The sequence below is a fragment of the Pecten maximus genome, chromosome 10 (assembly GCF_902652985.1).
Source record: "Pecten maximus chromosome 10, xPecMax1.1, whole genome shotgun sequence".
NCBI classification, from domain to species: domain Eukaryota; kingdom Metazoa; phylum Mollusca; class Bivalvia; order Pectinida; family Pectinidae; genus Pecten; species Pecten maximus.
In genome coordinates, this window is record NC_047024.1 from 42,655,452 (window position 1) to 42,671,798 (window position 16,347).

Genomic DNA, 16,347 nt, shown 5'->3' on the forward strand with positions numbered 1-16,347 from the left:
TATATATATTGAAAATACCAATTAATGTGGTCGTTTGTTGTTTTTTTTATATCAAAGTTTCATCCATCTCGGTCCTTATAAATGTACATTGTAAATCTGATCATGATGGTACATCTGAGCATGACATCTTTTTGACGTATTTTATATCTTACAATGTATCGTGTGTGACCGCGGACTTCGTCTTACTTGTATTGTCCATGTGGCTATTGTCCCCTATTTAATTTTGTTTTCATTGTACTTTATGTAAATGCGAAAGCATCCTGGCTTAATTTAATATTTTTGGGAGGTAAGTATGGCAAGCCGTTTGGGTTAATACAGATATCTGTATTCAAAATAAAGATATCATTATTAATATAAAAATTAAAGATATCTTTAATTCAAATAGAGATATCTTTATTTAAATTACAGATATCTCTAATTAAATAGAGATATCTTCATTTTAAATAGATATTTTTAATTAAATAGAGATATCTTCATTTCAATAGGTAAAACCCCAAACGGCTTTCCATACACAAGTACCGGAGACTTATAAAGTGTGCATAAGTAATTGTTCTCTTCTATATATAGCATATAAGTAATTTACCTATGTATGAGGTTGTCGAAGGCAAGCGAAATACAATTTAAAGTTTGTTAGAATATTAGGTAGGCCTACCAGTTACTTGAGTAAGATGTCTCCGGCCTTATAGTCTCATATGGACGAAGTCGGTCCGTCACAGGTAGATCGTAGCCCGAGTTTCCTCTGGCCCTGATGCCATGTCTGGTATATGGTTCCAGGGCCAGAGGAAACTCGGGTTAGGGTACATGTAGATCGTTGCGATTCGAAGCGGACTGATGGCCTTGCCTGTCCCTTCAACACACAATACTTGCACGTGATGAAACGCACGTGGGGTACCAATTCCTAATCAAGATAGTCCCTAGTACGTGTACCACGAATTATATATGTATGTCCGTAATGTTCAGTCTGCAAAGTGGACCACAAATCCTCGATCTCCAGTCGCCAATTTAAGATCACGTAATGATGTTTTATTTAGAACTTGATCAGGTTAGAAATTCTTACTCGACCACACGGAACAGTCTTTGATAACTGTAGAATATAGCCTTGAAATCAATGACATACTTAGCAATATACCAATATAAGAATAATAGTTTAGTGTTGACATTAAATTAATAATATATAAGCCAAAAACAAATAAGTATATCATCAATATTTTATTCCAAATTCATGGAAGATCATATTATATACATTGTACAAGATGGCATCAAATGACATTAAAAATGTGTGTCCATGCATTCTATTCTAAGAAATGGACCAGCGCGTCTTACAACTAGATCATCTATATCAGGAGTACAGGACACAGATCCCACAGTTTCTAAATATACATTATGTATATATCATGATTAATTTACAGACTTACGGAGAGTGGTGTTTTAGTGAACCGAGACACATCCTTGTGAGGAGGAGAGATGAATCGTATATAAGTAAATATGTGATTAAATCTTAGTTGATCAGTAATTACTGGTGCCAGGTACATCATCAAACCCATGTTTTAAGGTTGGAGATATATCATATCTATCTTTGTAGGAACCGGACACTTTTGTTTTTTGGTTTGTTTTTGTTAAACGTCCTATTAACAGCAGTGTCATGTAAGGACGTGCCAGGTTTTGGAGGTGGAGGAAAGCCGGAGCACCCGGAGAAAAACCACCGGCCTACGCTCAGTACCTGGCAAATGCCCCACGTAAGTTTCGAACTCGCAACCCAGAGGTGGAGGGCTAGTGATAAAGTGTCGCGACACCTTAACCACTCGGCCCGTACGTATACCCATTACAATACTGTTGTATGGAAAGACATTAGGCACTTGTTACTGTCATTGTCTTTTAAAAACAGTCAAATGTCAAATCCTTTCTCTGACAACAGTAGCCAGTTGCTGCTATACGCAAGCAAATTAACACCGCGAAAAACTTATGGCGGGTGCCTTGACGCAGTGGTCATTATTACGTCAGATGTTTAAAAGTTGCTCTTACATTGTGTCCTAGGCTCGGTTATAACCGGAACAAGGACGTTAAGCCCCATCAATCAATCAATCAATCAATCAAGCCTCTTACATCACAGGAGCATCTTAGATCCTGTTCTCGATACACTTAACCTTAAACAACGAGAAAGTAAAATTCAAAGAAAACGCTTACGAACACTCACCAAGCCATGAACAGATGATTTTTATCAGACTGAGGAATCAGAAGCCCGTGATTTGAGAATGAGTTGTTCCCCTTACAAGGATTTTCCATTACTTTGATTTAAAATAACACTCAAATATTCAAGTTCAATAAGATTGACATTTCACACATTTCATCCAGTTTGTTCTTGTTATAAAGCGAAGATGTCGATTTGTCAGATATCGGTGCCTGTTCTTAGTCTTACTATAGTCCCAAATAATTGAGTTCGTAATGTTGAATTTTAATTACTAGAAGCTATTTGTATTTTCATTTTTTTATCCATTACCCAGACTCATGCATGGATCTTGATGAAATTTTGTGCGTTGAAAAAGAAATGTCTTTAATTTCATCACGTAATATACAGGTGGATAATATGTTGGCAGAAATTACAATTAACAACAAAATTTCCTTGACACCATGTTCCTTCATATGCATACTAAATTATTGTCAAAATGGGGATGCAAATTGTCCCAATCTAACTAAAATATTAGACTTGTAATTTCTGCTCCTCTATGGTACACTGCAATACTTAAGATTAGATTGTATACCTAAACAAATTTTGCAAACTCACTTTTGGCCAACAGCTGTACATGTACATCACTGGTCTAAGCAAACCCCAATTTTACATTAATGCAGCTAGCAAGATAGGGCTTGATGTAAGTTCAATAAGTCCTACACAATCCCATTGTTTCATGACAATAAAACATGTTTAAACTAATGAACAAGTAAATAACTGATTAAGTTAATGACATTCAATGAAAATGATATGAATATACACATTAGCACTTTACTTACAAATTGGGTATTTCTTCTCTGACTGACTCTTAATACAATTCGGGCATTTCTTCCTGACTACCATTTTAATACATGTGTGTGGAGTAATGAATTCCCTAAATTGGTCATACAACGATATTGTTAACGTCTTGGATGTCAAAAACTGTGCTGTATAAATATAACATAGTTGTTCGATTTATCATTGGCAGACCTTAATGCAGTATATTATTATTTCTGTCAAAGAATTAAATAATCTGTTTAGGTGTAACATATATACAACACCACATACAGTAAGTAAGTTCACACGAAAGTACATGTACATAGAACAAAAATAACCAGACTGATTGTAACACATGAATGTATGCATAGACACATTACCAGTATTTTACTACACAATCTTTACTGCTGCTATCTCGTTAAACGTCATTGTAAATCAAACATCACACAAAATAACTGATGCTCATGGTGACATATAAATATATTCACAAGGATTAAAATTATTTTTTGAAAGTTTAAAAAGATCAGGAAGATATGACGTTGATTAGATTACTAATAGTATAATGCAATGTAATCATGATTATGTCATAGAATCATGATTATGTTATAGAATCGTGATTATGTTATGGCATCATGATTATGTTGTGGAATCATGATTATGTTATGGCATCATGATTATGTTGTGGAATCATGATTATGTTGTGGAATCTTGATTATGTCGTGGAATCATGATTATGTTGTGGAATCGTGATTGTGGGATCATGATTGTGGAATCGTGATTGTGGGATCATGATTGTGGAATCGTGATTATGTTGTGGAATCTTGATTATGTTGTCGAATCGTGATTATGTTGTGGAATCGTGATAGTGGGATCGTGATTATGTAGTGTAATCATGATTGTGGGATCATGATTATATGGTGGAATCGTGATTATGTAGTGGAATTGTGATTATGTCGTGGAATCGTGATAACATTGTGGAATCGTGATTATGTTTATAGAGTTTGCCAGAAAACTAGCAAGCATGAATCATAATCATGTTAGATCTACCATTAGTACAGAGCATAAATCATGATTATGATAATATTACATGTCAAAAATTAACTTCAGCCAGATTAGAAAAATTGAATTGCCTGCTTTCCTGGGCAAACGTTAATAACAAGTACATTTGCCCAGGACAAGAAGATATTCCAAGACAATTTGCCCAGGGCAAGAGATATTAACATCCCCGATACAAAACACCACTAACTGAGATACAAAATATTCTAACATTTATATCTACAACAAGAAAACCATTAATCTCATTATAACTAACATTCACAAAACCCATCTATATCAAACAATCTCATAACGAGGCATTCATTCAACTATGAACAAATTATGAAATAGTCACTTTAGCAAATGAAGGAATTAAATGTCAATTTTAACTGTCATCTATGCATATTCTATCACTGTTATATCAAAATATACAATTTTGAAAATCTCCCAAAGCAGCATGGGAAATATAGGAAAGTGACACCCAACAGACAATGACTCGTTTAAAAGTTGACATGTTCCCAGTACAATGGGATATAGTACCGAATCCTGTACAAATAACATACAAAACATCTGGATTACAACAGGTAAATCGTGTTGTCCTGGTCAAAGTCTACATGTGACAGACACTGCCACATTGAAGAGTTACAATCTTAGTGTGAACTTTAATCAAATATTCACATGAAATTTAATTTGGTTTCTCAATTTAATTTCAGCTGTTAACTCCAAGGCCCTAACAAAAATTTTGAATCCAAATACTGTTTACGTATTTGTACCTACATATTTACATACAAATGTAAATATATACAAGATCTTAATGAATTATCATTTCATAATATAAGATTTTATGAAACAAGTTTCAAATGAATGCTTTATTTTTGCAAGCCTTGGTGAGTTTCATAAATGGAAACAAATTTAAGATACTTTTTTTCACATAACTCAGGAACATACATTTTGACAGGTTTTAAATCAAAAATAAAATTTATGTGAAGGACTTTAATCAACTGTGTACAGTCCTCATGTTTTCCCATTCACAATTCATGACGTCATGTCATTATTCAGAATTTGACGTTACAAATCGAATAACTGGCGCAGCCAATTAAAAACACTACAGGGTAAATTACATGACTGACATAAGCGAAAATATGGGCGAATTCACTAGATAATGGGATGATTATGTGCTACTGTCAATAAAATAGATGGACTATGTCATATTTCATACTGGGCAGATATTTGCTTTTATTGATGCAACCAAATATGATTCAAATAATTTCAACATATGCAACAACTCTGTACATTCAAATTAATGTACATGTACTGTCTAATTGTAGCATTAACTCAAATCCAGTGTTTATAATTAAAGAATGCCAATACAAACAAAAAAGCAGAAAATTTTATAACTTTATCTAAAATTATTATACTATCTCATAGAAAAAATGTCAGGATCTTGTAAAATTCTAAAAAAATGATTAGGCAAATTGTTCTGAGTTTGACAAACATGTTTACCTGAATGCGATTATAGTGCTCACTGACAATTAAACTTGTAATTATAGAATATCCTGAGAATGTTAAGTTTGTTATTATTTATGAATAACACAGAGACAAAAAGACAAAATTAACAAACATTCTCAACCTCCCGAATGTGTCATGGTCACAATGAGAAAACATGAATGATGAATAAATATGTATATTGTACATGTTAATTAAGTCGCTCTCGCATGCTACAATGGATGATGTACGAATATCTGGACTTCAAATAATCAGATAGACGTGTGGAGGAATATTAAAGAATGAGTCACAGACTTCAACATTTTCTCATTTTGTACAATATGACAACATTATCACAAAAAAAACAAAAACAAAAAAACTCAGATGTTTATGATACTTATAAATACACAAAACTGAACATATTTTGTAATTATATCAATTACATCACATGATAATGACTTACACCTTTAAACCAGAAACCAAACTAATTTGAGAGGATAACAAAATACTGTCTCTGAAATGTGGTGTTTAGTCGATCTGGTACGACGACTGTTTACAGGAACACGTGATAGCTGCCCGTAGATTTGTAAGTGACCCTCCGGCTATTTTGAATGCCAATCCTCCAGTGAGAAACATGACGATATAGGCTGGTAACAGACTTGCCCAATAGGTTGGAGTGTGAGTCTCACTTCTCTGGTTTAATAGTGTCTGGAATAAAAACATTTGCCATCAAGTATTTCAGTTTGTTTTTGTTTAACGTCCTATTAACAGCCAGGGTCATTTAAGGACGTGCCAGGTTTTGGAGGTGGAGGAAAGCCGGAGTACCCGGAAAAAAACCACCGGATTACTGTCAGTACCTGGCAACTGCCCCACATAGGTTTCAAACTCGCAACCCAGAGGCGGAGGGCCAGTGATAAAGTGTTGGGACACCTTAACTACTGCGGCCCCTAAAAACATTTCAGTTTCAATAATTTTATTCTGAAGGTGATACAGATCTCGGGAAGACACAACCATCTATCATGATTATAGAGCCTACAAAGTTTCATTGAGATCGTTTGAAAAAAGAGAGGAAAGGGCTCAGGTCTCTAGGTAAACAATGCCATACCATAGTAATGAAAAGTTTGAATGGTGTATACAAAGTTTGTTTTTCTGGGTGCCGGGGATCAGACACAAACAATGTTTTTTCTTTGATGTAGGTCAGACTACTACACCTAACTGAACTCATGCCTTAAGTATGAAATTCCAGTTACAAGAAGTGATGGAGACAGAGCCCAGAAAAACTTTTTCTTTGATGCGGGTCAAAGGTCAAAATGTAGGTCAGAGTGACCTACTTTTGGTACATGACCCACCGCTTCACCTAGTTGTACCTATAACCAAAGTATGAAGTTCCAGTGCTACTATTAGGAGAGCAGGAAATGCAACCTGAGAAAATGCTTTCTATGATGTGGGTCAAAGGTCAAAATGTAGGTCAGGGTGCCAAAATTTTGGTTGTTAATACATGTCACACTGCTGCACCTAGGTGAAGCCATGCCCCAAGTATGTTATTTTAGTTTCACTACTAAGTAGTGATGCTTGACAAGATAAAGTGTGAAAGGACGGAAAAAGATGGAAGGACAGACAAACAAAACACAAAACTAAAGCCCCATGTCCCACACCCCAGGGAGACTTATTAGGGATTTATGTATAAAGATGTAAAATTGCTCACCAGACAGGATACAAGCATATGTGAACACACAACAATGGCCACATACTGGAACTTTCTCTTATCCCAGGCATGGAAAAATATCACACCCCAGAAAGTGTGCAGGAATACAAAGCACAGTGTCAGGAAAGCTGAAATCAAAAGAATCAGGTTTATTGACACGAAGAACTGTCAAAAATATTTAGTGATAGAGCCAGTAACCCTACTTACACCAGTGTAAGGGATTCACTGCAACTTACATGTAACATAATATACTGTAGCCAAATTACAATGAATCATATGGGCCCCAAATCGCTTGGTTCTAGAAAAGTTAGTTTAAATAGTTAGGTTTGGTTTAGGTTCAATATTGTGCAATGTGCTATCAACAGCTAAGGTCACTGTTCAAATAGCTAGATTATACAGTGGTAGATGCTACTCTGGCCGACACCAGACATAGAAGATCATTTCCTTTTAAGCTTAGGAGATTTACTAAAGGCCTGTTAAACATTAGCAGACTCAAACTGTTCCTTGCATGGAAAATGTTAAATGCATAGCTTTATCAATATGTTCTGTTTATAAAAAGTATGCTGAATATGATAATAACATCAACATTTCAATATTCCTATGTCATGAAAATTTTAATCTATATATTTAACTACTGTAGAGAAGAAAAATTTCAGATACAATTATTCACACGATTTTTAATTTGATAAAGATTTTCTGATCAGGAATAATTAAAGTGTGCAATACCAGTGACTACGAAGAAGAAATGTGAGTCGCCTTGGATGCCGACAGTTCCTGGTCCAACCATATCTGCTAAAACATTGACAATGGAGAATGCCCCGCTGATTATTCCATAGCCTAGTCCAGAAACTGAAAAGACAAGTGTGCCAAATATCATTGTACCTACAATGTAATCACATATTGTAGTTATATACCTTGAAAGGGAGATAATTCTTACATTATCGGAAATCATAGATATTACCTGGATTACCTAAGGGCCATTCCAGTAAAACATCTACCTGACCCCAGGATCCCGACATTAAATCACTTCTATACATGGTTGGATTACCTTCCTATTACTTCTATGTAATTTATTAAATTAATTCTATAGGTGGTACTCCTTAACCAAACCTGGAGTCCTGGGGTGGGGTAGATGTCTTACTGGAAAAGCCCTATTGAAATCTAAAGAAAATGAAAATTACATTGTAGAAAGGACCATTCACAGGTTGTGATGAATAAATATACTGAAACGAAAAAGAAACGCAACATGGAAAATTGTGATTAATTTTGTATTAAATATACATATCTGTATAAAAATCGCGGAAATAAACATGCACCCTGCCTAACACCCATACCAATCTTCAAAATCACCCAAGTGTGACTAGAGACCTATGCACTTCCGGCGCGGTAAAAACATCAAAAACCGTGCCTGTACAAACATATGCGTTCTTTTTTCATTCAAACCAGTATCAATTCATCACTAACATTGAGCCACATCATCGCCAATACTTTTGCAAACAATAATTCCTTTTACAATTATGCCACGGTTATCAAAGGTTGATAGAGGACGTGCTATAGCGATGCTTCTGGCAGGGAACACGCAACTTCACGTCGCTCGACAATTCAGAGTTCACAAATCGACTATTAGTCGATTAGTTTCACGTCTTAACGCAACAGGAAGAGTCGATGACCAGCCGAGATCAGGACGTCCACGCGTAACGTCGCGACGTCAAGACCGGGTTCTTAGGTTGGCACACCTGCGTAACAGGAGATTAACGGCCGCTGAAACGGCAAGGAATACGATTGGTAATCATAACCGTCGAATTCATCCCCAAACAGTGATCAACAGACTGCGTGAGGCTAATTTGCGTGCAAGGCGACAGTACGTTGGTTTACCACTAACACCGCAACGTCGAGCACGTCGTATGCAATGGGCAACGGCACATATGCCCAGACGTTTTCCTATGAGACGTTGGAGGTCTATGCTCTTCACCGATGAATCTCGATTCACGTTATTTCGAGCAGATGGCCGTCAACGTGTGTACCGGCGTCGAGGCGAACGTTTTGCTGACGCCTGTGTCTTGGAATACGACCGATTTGGGGGTGGATCAGTTATGGTTTGGGCGGGAATCTCCCATGGTTTGAAGACGCCTTTGGTGATAGTCAATGGGAATTTAACGGCCGTACGCTATCGGGATGAGATCCTTAGGCCCCATGTTGTGCCGTTTGTTAGGCAGCATCATCTAACCTTTCAGCAAGATAACGCGAGACCACACGTTGCAAGAGTCTGTAGAGACTTTCTTGCGACACAGAACATTGTTCCTATAGATTGGCCTCCATATAGCCCCGACCTGTCCCCAATCGAGCATTTGTGGGATGAATTAGACAGAAGAATTCGAAATCGCCGTAACCCCCCAAATACCCTCCCTCAGTTAGCAAATGCACTCGTCCAAGAATGGAATAACATTCCAATACGGAAAGTCAATGCCCTGATGAACTCAATGCAACAAAGAATTAGAGATGTGATAACTGTTCGAGGAGGACACACACGATATTAGGGCACGGTTTCAAAACTGCTGCCATTTCAACTTGGATTCACGTAGGGTACTACCAATCATGACCTTCTAGCAAAGTGACCTGTTCTTAAAAATCTCTAAACATTTAAAGGATGTTACATCAATATTCAATATTAACTATTACATATGAAATTTAAACATAATGCTCACAAGTATTATTTTATTAAACCTACAATTTGAAGTTGCGTTTCTTTTTCGTTTCAGTATATATATGAATGAATATGAAAAAACACAGAAATACTGGGTAAGAGAACCAATATTCTTAATGGTTTGTCAGTTTCATTATTTTGTGATTTTGTCAGTCTCCTACATTCCCAGTCCCGCCATTTTCTCTTCTTTCTCTTTCTGACACTCAACTCACTGTACATGTATGTCATGTCACTTTACACCAGTAGAAACTCACTGTATGTCATTATAAACTCACTGTACGTCAATATAAACTCACTGTACCCCATTATAAACTCACTGTATGTCATTATAAACTCACTGTATGTCATTATAAACTCACTGTATGTCATTATAAACTCACTGTATACCATTATAAACTCACTGTATACCATTATAAACTCACTGTATACCATTATAAACTCACTGTATACCATTATAAACTCACTGTATACCATTATAAACTCACTGTACACCATTATAAACTCACTGTATACCATTATAAACTCACTGTATACCATTATAAACTCACTGTACGCCATTATAAACTCACTGTACACCATTATAAACTCACTGTATACCATTATAAACTCACTGTACACAATTATAAGCTCACTGTACACCATTATAAACTCACTGTACGCCATTATAAAATCACTGTACACAATTATAAACTCACTGTACCCCATTATAAACTCACTGTATACCATTATAAACTCACTGTATGCCATTATAAACTCACTGTACACCATTATAAACTCACTGTATGCCATTATAAACTCACTGTATGCCATTATAAACTCACTGTACACCATTATAAACTCACTGTATACCATTATAAACTCACTGTATGCCATTATAAACTCACTGTATGCCATTATAAACTCACTGTACACCATTATAAACTCACTGTACAGCATTATAAACTCACTGTACGCCATTATAAACTCACTGTATGCCATTATAAACTCACTGTACGCCATTATAAACTCACTGTACACCATTATAAACTTACTGTATGCCATTATATGCCTGTTGGTGAAATCTTTTGGCTCCACATGCATCTCTTGTTCTGTCTGGCTCACCATCTTCAAACCTTCATCTGCTTTTCTGCAAAATTGAAATTGAAATAAAAATGAAAAATTATCAATTTTTTGTTAATTTGAATACTTTAGAATACATGTATATGCAAGAAGTTAAAAAATCAATCTATATATGGCTCATTTAAATTAGCCTTATAATATTATAAAATACATGATCATTTACTACAAACAGGGCTTTAACTTTACCTTGAGAGTTTTAACTCCACAAAAGTATTTCTGACATTGACTGGTGTGTTTATAAAAACATGTCTACGTACTGACACACATTTTAACCCTTCATATTTGATGTGTCACTTCTGAAATTGCAAAATATAAATCAACAGAAAGACTGATACAGCCATATTATATCCAGATATCCGTGTTAGTTCCTAAAATATTTATATAGCACCATCTTACCTTATTAGCTTGTAGAACAAAAGTCTAAAAAGTTCCTGAAAAATTACAGAAAACACAAGTCCAAAAGCCAGCTGTTCTCGTAAGGGTACAACTGCAAACCACAGAATGGACGAGGCCAGCAGTGCTAGCAGCCAGAAAAACCCACTGTCAATATAAATAACAAGAGTTGAATGATATTACTCACAAAACCAGAAAATGTTTACATCCTCTTCAATAAAAAATGTTCGAAATACACCAAGCTTATACATCAAATCAAACGAAAAAGAAATTACATGTTGTAAATGTTAACAAATGACATTGAAGTGGAAATATAGATCATATAAATATACAGTGACCTACATTTGACGTAATACAGTGACGTACATTTTATATAAAGTATTACAGTGACCTACAATTGATACAAAGTATCACACACTGACCTACATCTGATACAAGGTATCACACTGACCTATATTTGACATAAAATATCACTCTGACCTACATTTGATACAAGGTATAACACTGATCTACATTTGACACAAAGTATCACACTGACCTACATTTGATACAAGGTATAACACTGACCTACATTTGACCTTATTTATATATAAGTATCACTCTGACCTACATTTGACCTTAAGTATCACTCTGACCTACATTTGACCTAAAGTGTCACACTGACCTACATTTGACCTTAAGTATCACTCTGACCTACATTTGACCTAAAGTGTCACACTGACATACATTTGACCTTAAGTATCACTCTGACCTACATTTGATACAAGGTATCACTCTGACCTACATTTGATACAAAGTGTCACTCTGACATACCGGTACATTTGATATAAAGTAACAACATAACATATTCCTCAACTAATAATACATGTATCAGGTTTGGAGACTTTATAATATTTGAGTAATCGACTGCAATTTATGTAATGAAACACTAGTATTTGGCAGAAATTAGATAAAACTCCACTCAAAAATTACCTGTAATACACACGTACCTTGCAATGAGAACAATGATCCTGAGAGGGTCGCGGGCAACAGTAAACAGGAAAAGTGCAAATGGAGGACCGAATGCTATAAAAGTACAGCCGAAAAATTCCATCAACGTCATGGTGGCACAAAGAGATAGAGTGTCCTAAAGCACAGGAATCTGAAAGGCAGATATATACAACATCATTAAACTAGAAACATTATTAAAATATTGCCAAATAAAATTTTTCTGTGGCTCATGAGAAATATTCTTATAAGAGAACAATATTTTGCTCTTTTTTGTATACACACAAATTTTCAGAATTTAATAATGTGCAGTTTGGCTATATTTTATTTTCTGTACATAGATTTAAATAAAGAGACGTCCATGCCAGATTAAGTTAAATGGGACTGCAGTTTATAAGCATGTTCAAGGGATTCATTTCTGTACATATATATGCATACTTAAAGTTGGACATTCTGGTTTTCTATAACATCTCTGTAACAAAGTCAATGCTCACAAAGATGTCAACCACAACTTATAATTATATTAGGTTCTTTAATTAGCTCCAACAAATCAAAGCTCTAATTAATCTCCTGTAGCTTAATGTACATTAAGATTGGTCAGATGAATCTGTAGTTTAAAGGAATTATGAAAAATATCAAACTGATACTGAAGCTTGAGTTATGTAACCTTTTTTCTGTGGGCTTTTTGAAATTGTCTCTTTACTCTTATTACTGATTGAAATAATTTCATATTTGAGCCAAATTCTCAAAATTTGCAGTTTACTCAGGATCCAGAATCCTGAGAAAGTCTTTCTCAATTCACTAATTTTCTTCCCAAAATGAGACAAAAAGGTGCTTTCCCAAACCAGTGAGAAAAATCCCTGTATGAAATATAGAGCTTCATCTTAGAATAGGAACACCAAAGTCAGTGAAGCAATATCACTAACAGGCACCCCAGAAGGAAGGAGACAAATTATTATTTAAAATATATAGGCCAGCCAAAAACATGGAGAACTACCAGGAACTGTTGGGATGGAATGTATATAGTTAGGTGTCAGCAAGGGTACAGCAGCCAGAGAAGAAACAATGCAAGAGGAGGCAGTGTATCAGGGCCTTGTGCGCGCCAGAAGGCACGAATTACGAAGAATGAGATAATTAGGTGAGATGGTGTATCAGGACATTTCAAGTTAATTATCATAAGTTTCTGCTAAAATAATAAAATTCATCTACCAAACACTTACACTGCTTTTTTAATATTCATTCCCGACTATTTTAATAGTATAACGAACACGCATTGTTCAAGTAACAATCTTATAATTCATTCTTATAAATTCTACATACATAATGATAATCATTTAGAGGTAAGCAGGGGCGTAGCTAGGCTAACAAAAATGTGTAATCCCAGGCGAGGGGTCTAGGGGGGGGGGGGGGGGGGGGGGGGGTATAATTCTGAATTATACTGAACTGCAAGTTTTCCAGTATAAACATATAATTTATGTCAGGGACGTATAATAAGATCTATATATGTCCCTGTTTATGTTTATTTGTTTTTACTGAATTATAGTTTAGACAAGTATGATGTGACAGCTATTCAGAATGCACTAGACCTATATTTTATAATATATAGCACACAGTGGTACATTTTCTGGTATTATCAATAATTTGGTTATAATATTAAATCAAAACTTTGAAGTCATAATTATTATACTTTTTTTTCTGAGGCTACTTTAAATGTTGGACCATAACATAAAGGCAGTAGGCTGCCTATTGTTTTATGTGTAAGCCCGGGCTTTTTTTTCTAAAGGACGCTACGACTCTGGTAAGTTATTCATTAATCCGTTTTTTGTCCAATATTCTTTCCATTGTTATTAAAAAATAACTTTACTCAAATCGGTTGGATAACCTGCAGGACAATTAAAATATAACAAATGTTTGATGCAAGGTTAAGTGAATATTCATCAACCCGATGACATTCTCAAAAATTTTTCAATCACCATTTTCGAAAACAACTGTAATAGGGTGGGTCCGCCCGGACCGACCGTTCCGGGCCAGCATCGGCGAGACAAAACCAAGTGATCGTATAGTGTTTAAATTACCAAATCTAAAGACACTGGCCAGCGGATATGTCCGGCGAACTACCCCTGCTGTTACAGTCAGCTTCAATCCTAACCCAAGTCCCTCGGATGTGGAGGAGTTTACAAGTCACAAACCAATCAACACTTTGTATAAAGTTAACTAAGGTTTATTAAAGTAAACTTAATTAAAAGATACAGGCAAAGTTTTTACATATATGTAGAGTAGACAGATAGTAAATGGTTAGAAAGCATTGCCCCAGTAGCCTCCCATGTGGTAACAAATGAGCCTAATCTAGAACAGTAATAAACACAGCCAACACCCCATACCGTGATCCCCCAGTCAACACTAACGTAACCTACACCCTAGGTGGCACTGCTGTTCAGCACCTTGTGGCAACGTTGTCGAAGCCTGGTTTGTGGAGAGGGTATCCTCTTCTGAGGTGTTGGCCGGTTTTCCGGCCATGCAAGTCCCCGATCATCACTGTGCAGCCCCTTTTATACCCCAGCCCCCTGGTCCTACATGCAACCTGCATCCCTGCATCGCATACCCATTCTGATTGGACAAATCTATGGCATATGCATAGTAAGGTCGGAACCTCTTCCGGCAACTCAAGATCCGGTCGTCTCCAAAGTAAACACCCCTGTAAACTTAGACAGCACCAGTGGTAGCGACTAATACACAACCGGAAGTATACGCGGAATGTATAGCCCTACCGTACTGTTTGGTTGCAATTAAAGGATAGTACTATTAAAGGGACTCACAGTGATAACGGTATAACAACTTATACTGATAAGGCATAGTAAGGCTATAGTGACCTGTTCTCCCACACAACAAACACATTTTTTTCAGTAACTCTCTGCCAGAGGATGTATCGGCTCCATATATCATTACCTTCAAGGATATCGATAGACTTAATAAGTTCTGGAAAGACCATCCAAAAAGACAATTCCAACCATCACATAAGTGACTGAACTGTGTCTATTCGCGAAGAAAGTTGATATAGATATGTAAGGAGTTATATAATTACTGCACTTCCCTTTTTTATCCATATTTTATCTATAGTTATTGATAAATATAAATAATCAAAGAAAGAACATTTTGTGTATATTAATATATCCACAACCAGGAGGTGTTATATCATAAGTGTGAAATAACTTTTTGAAAAACAAACTAATCAAATGATCATGATCAGCAACCAGTTTGTTTTAAATCATGCCAATTGTCATGGAGATGTCACCATAACTACTTAAAGAAATGACGAATAAGTGTCATTATAAGCTAAACTAAGTTTTTAACGACACTATGGCTGTGATTCTGTGATTCATATAATGTTATCCAGTTCGTCTGCCAGTTGTTGTTGTCAGACTTCTGATAAAATGTCCTCGTGACTCATCTCTGACACTTTCTGTCGAATGAGTCCATTTAACGAAATACCTTTATGTGTAGTTATTCAGCATAAAATGACACCAAATCAATTCTAAATACTCACGATAAACTTGAATGTGCGTCTTCTACAGTTACATTTCTCTTTTAAAAACATGCACTCGCCAAAAGACAGAGAAGACGTCTTCTTCCGGTTTATGACAAAACTTTTGTTTTCCCCTCAGACGATCCGTGTTGCACTCCATATTAGTTTTAAAATTCCTCCAATAAAATTAATAATAAAAATGATTGAGAGTATTTCCGGTGTAAATCAATGTATTACATCTATTTATTTTTTAAATTGTATTATTTAAATAAATCATGCACTTAGCGTTTATTTAAAAACCCTATCACAAGGAGTTAAGATAAAATGATGATATGTGGACTATCATGCCTAAGTATTGATCTTCAAAACGTTTGTATGAATTCAGTGGCCAAATGAAATCTGTGTCAAAAAAC

The 16,347-nt window shown here is 35.6% G+C and overlaps 1 protein-coding gene across 1 annotated transcript; it reads right to left on the bottom strand.

Moving 5' to 3' along the window:
- Window positions 1-1,194: 1,194 nt before the first annotated feature.
- Window positions 1,195-16,088, bottom strand: LOC117335566 (gamma-secretase subunit Aph-1-like). The gene is made up of 7 exons (XM_033895644.1): window positions 15,956-16,088; window positions 12,414-12,565; window positions 11,428-11,571; window positions 10,944-11,038; window positions 7,935-8,057; window positions 7,209-7,336; window positions 1,195-6,211 (listed from the first exon to the last, which is right to left on the bottom strand). The coding sequence occupies exons 2-7, from the start codon at window positions 12,524-12,526 to the stop codon at window positions 6,032-6,034; spliced, it is 783 nt and encodes a 260-aa protein (XP_033751535.1). The 5' UTR covers window positions 12,527-12,565; window positions 15,956-16,088; the 3' UTR covers window positions 1,195-6,031.
- Between the last annotated feature and the right edge of the window lie 259 nt (window positions 16,089-16,347).

Excerpts from the sequence above, each read along its gene's own strand:
- LOC117335566 (XM_033895644.1), bottom strand. The coding sequence starts at position 12,526 with ATGACGTTGATGGAATTTTTCGGCTGTACTTTTATAGCATTCGGTCCT. Across the intron at positions 11,039-11,427 it reads TTGTTCTACAAGCTAATAAG|AAAAGCAGATGAAGGTTTGA; the intron begins GTAAGATGGTGC and ends TCAATTTTGCAG. Across the intron at positions 7,337-7,934 it reads TTTCTTCTTCGTAGTCACTG|CTTTCCTGACACTGTGCTTT; the intron begins GTATTGCACACT and ends TTTTGATTTCAG.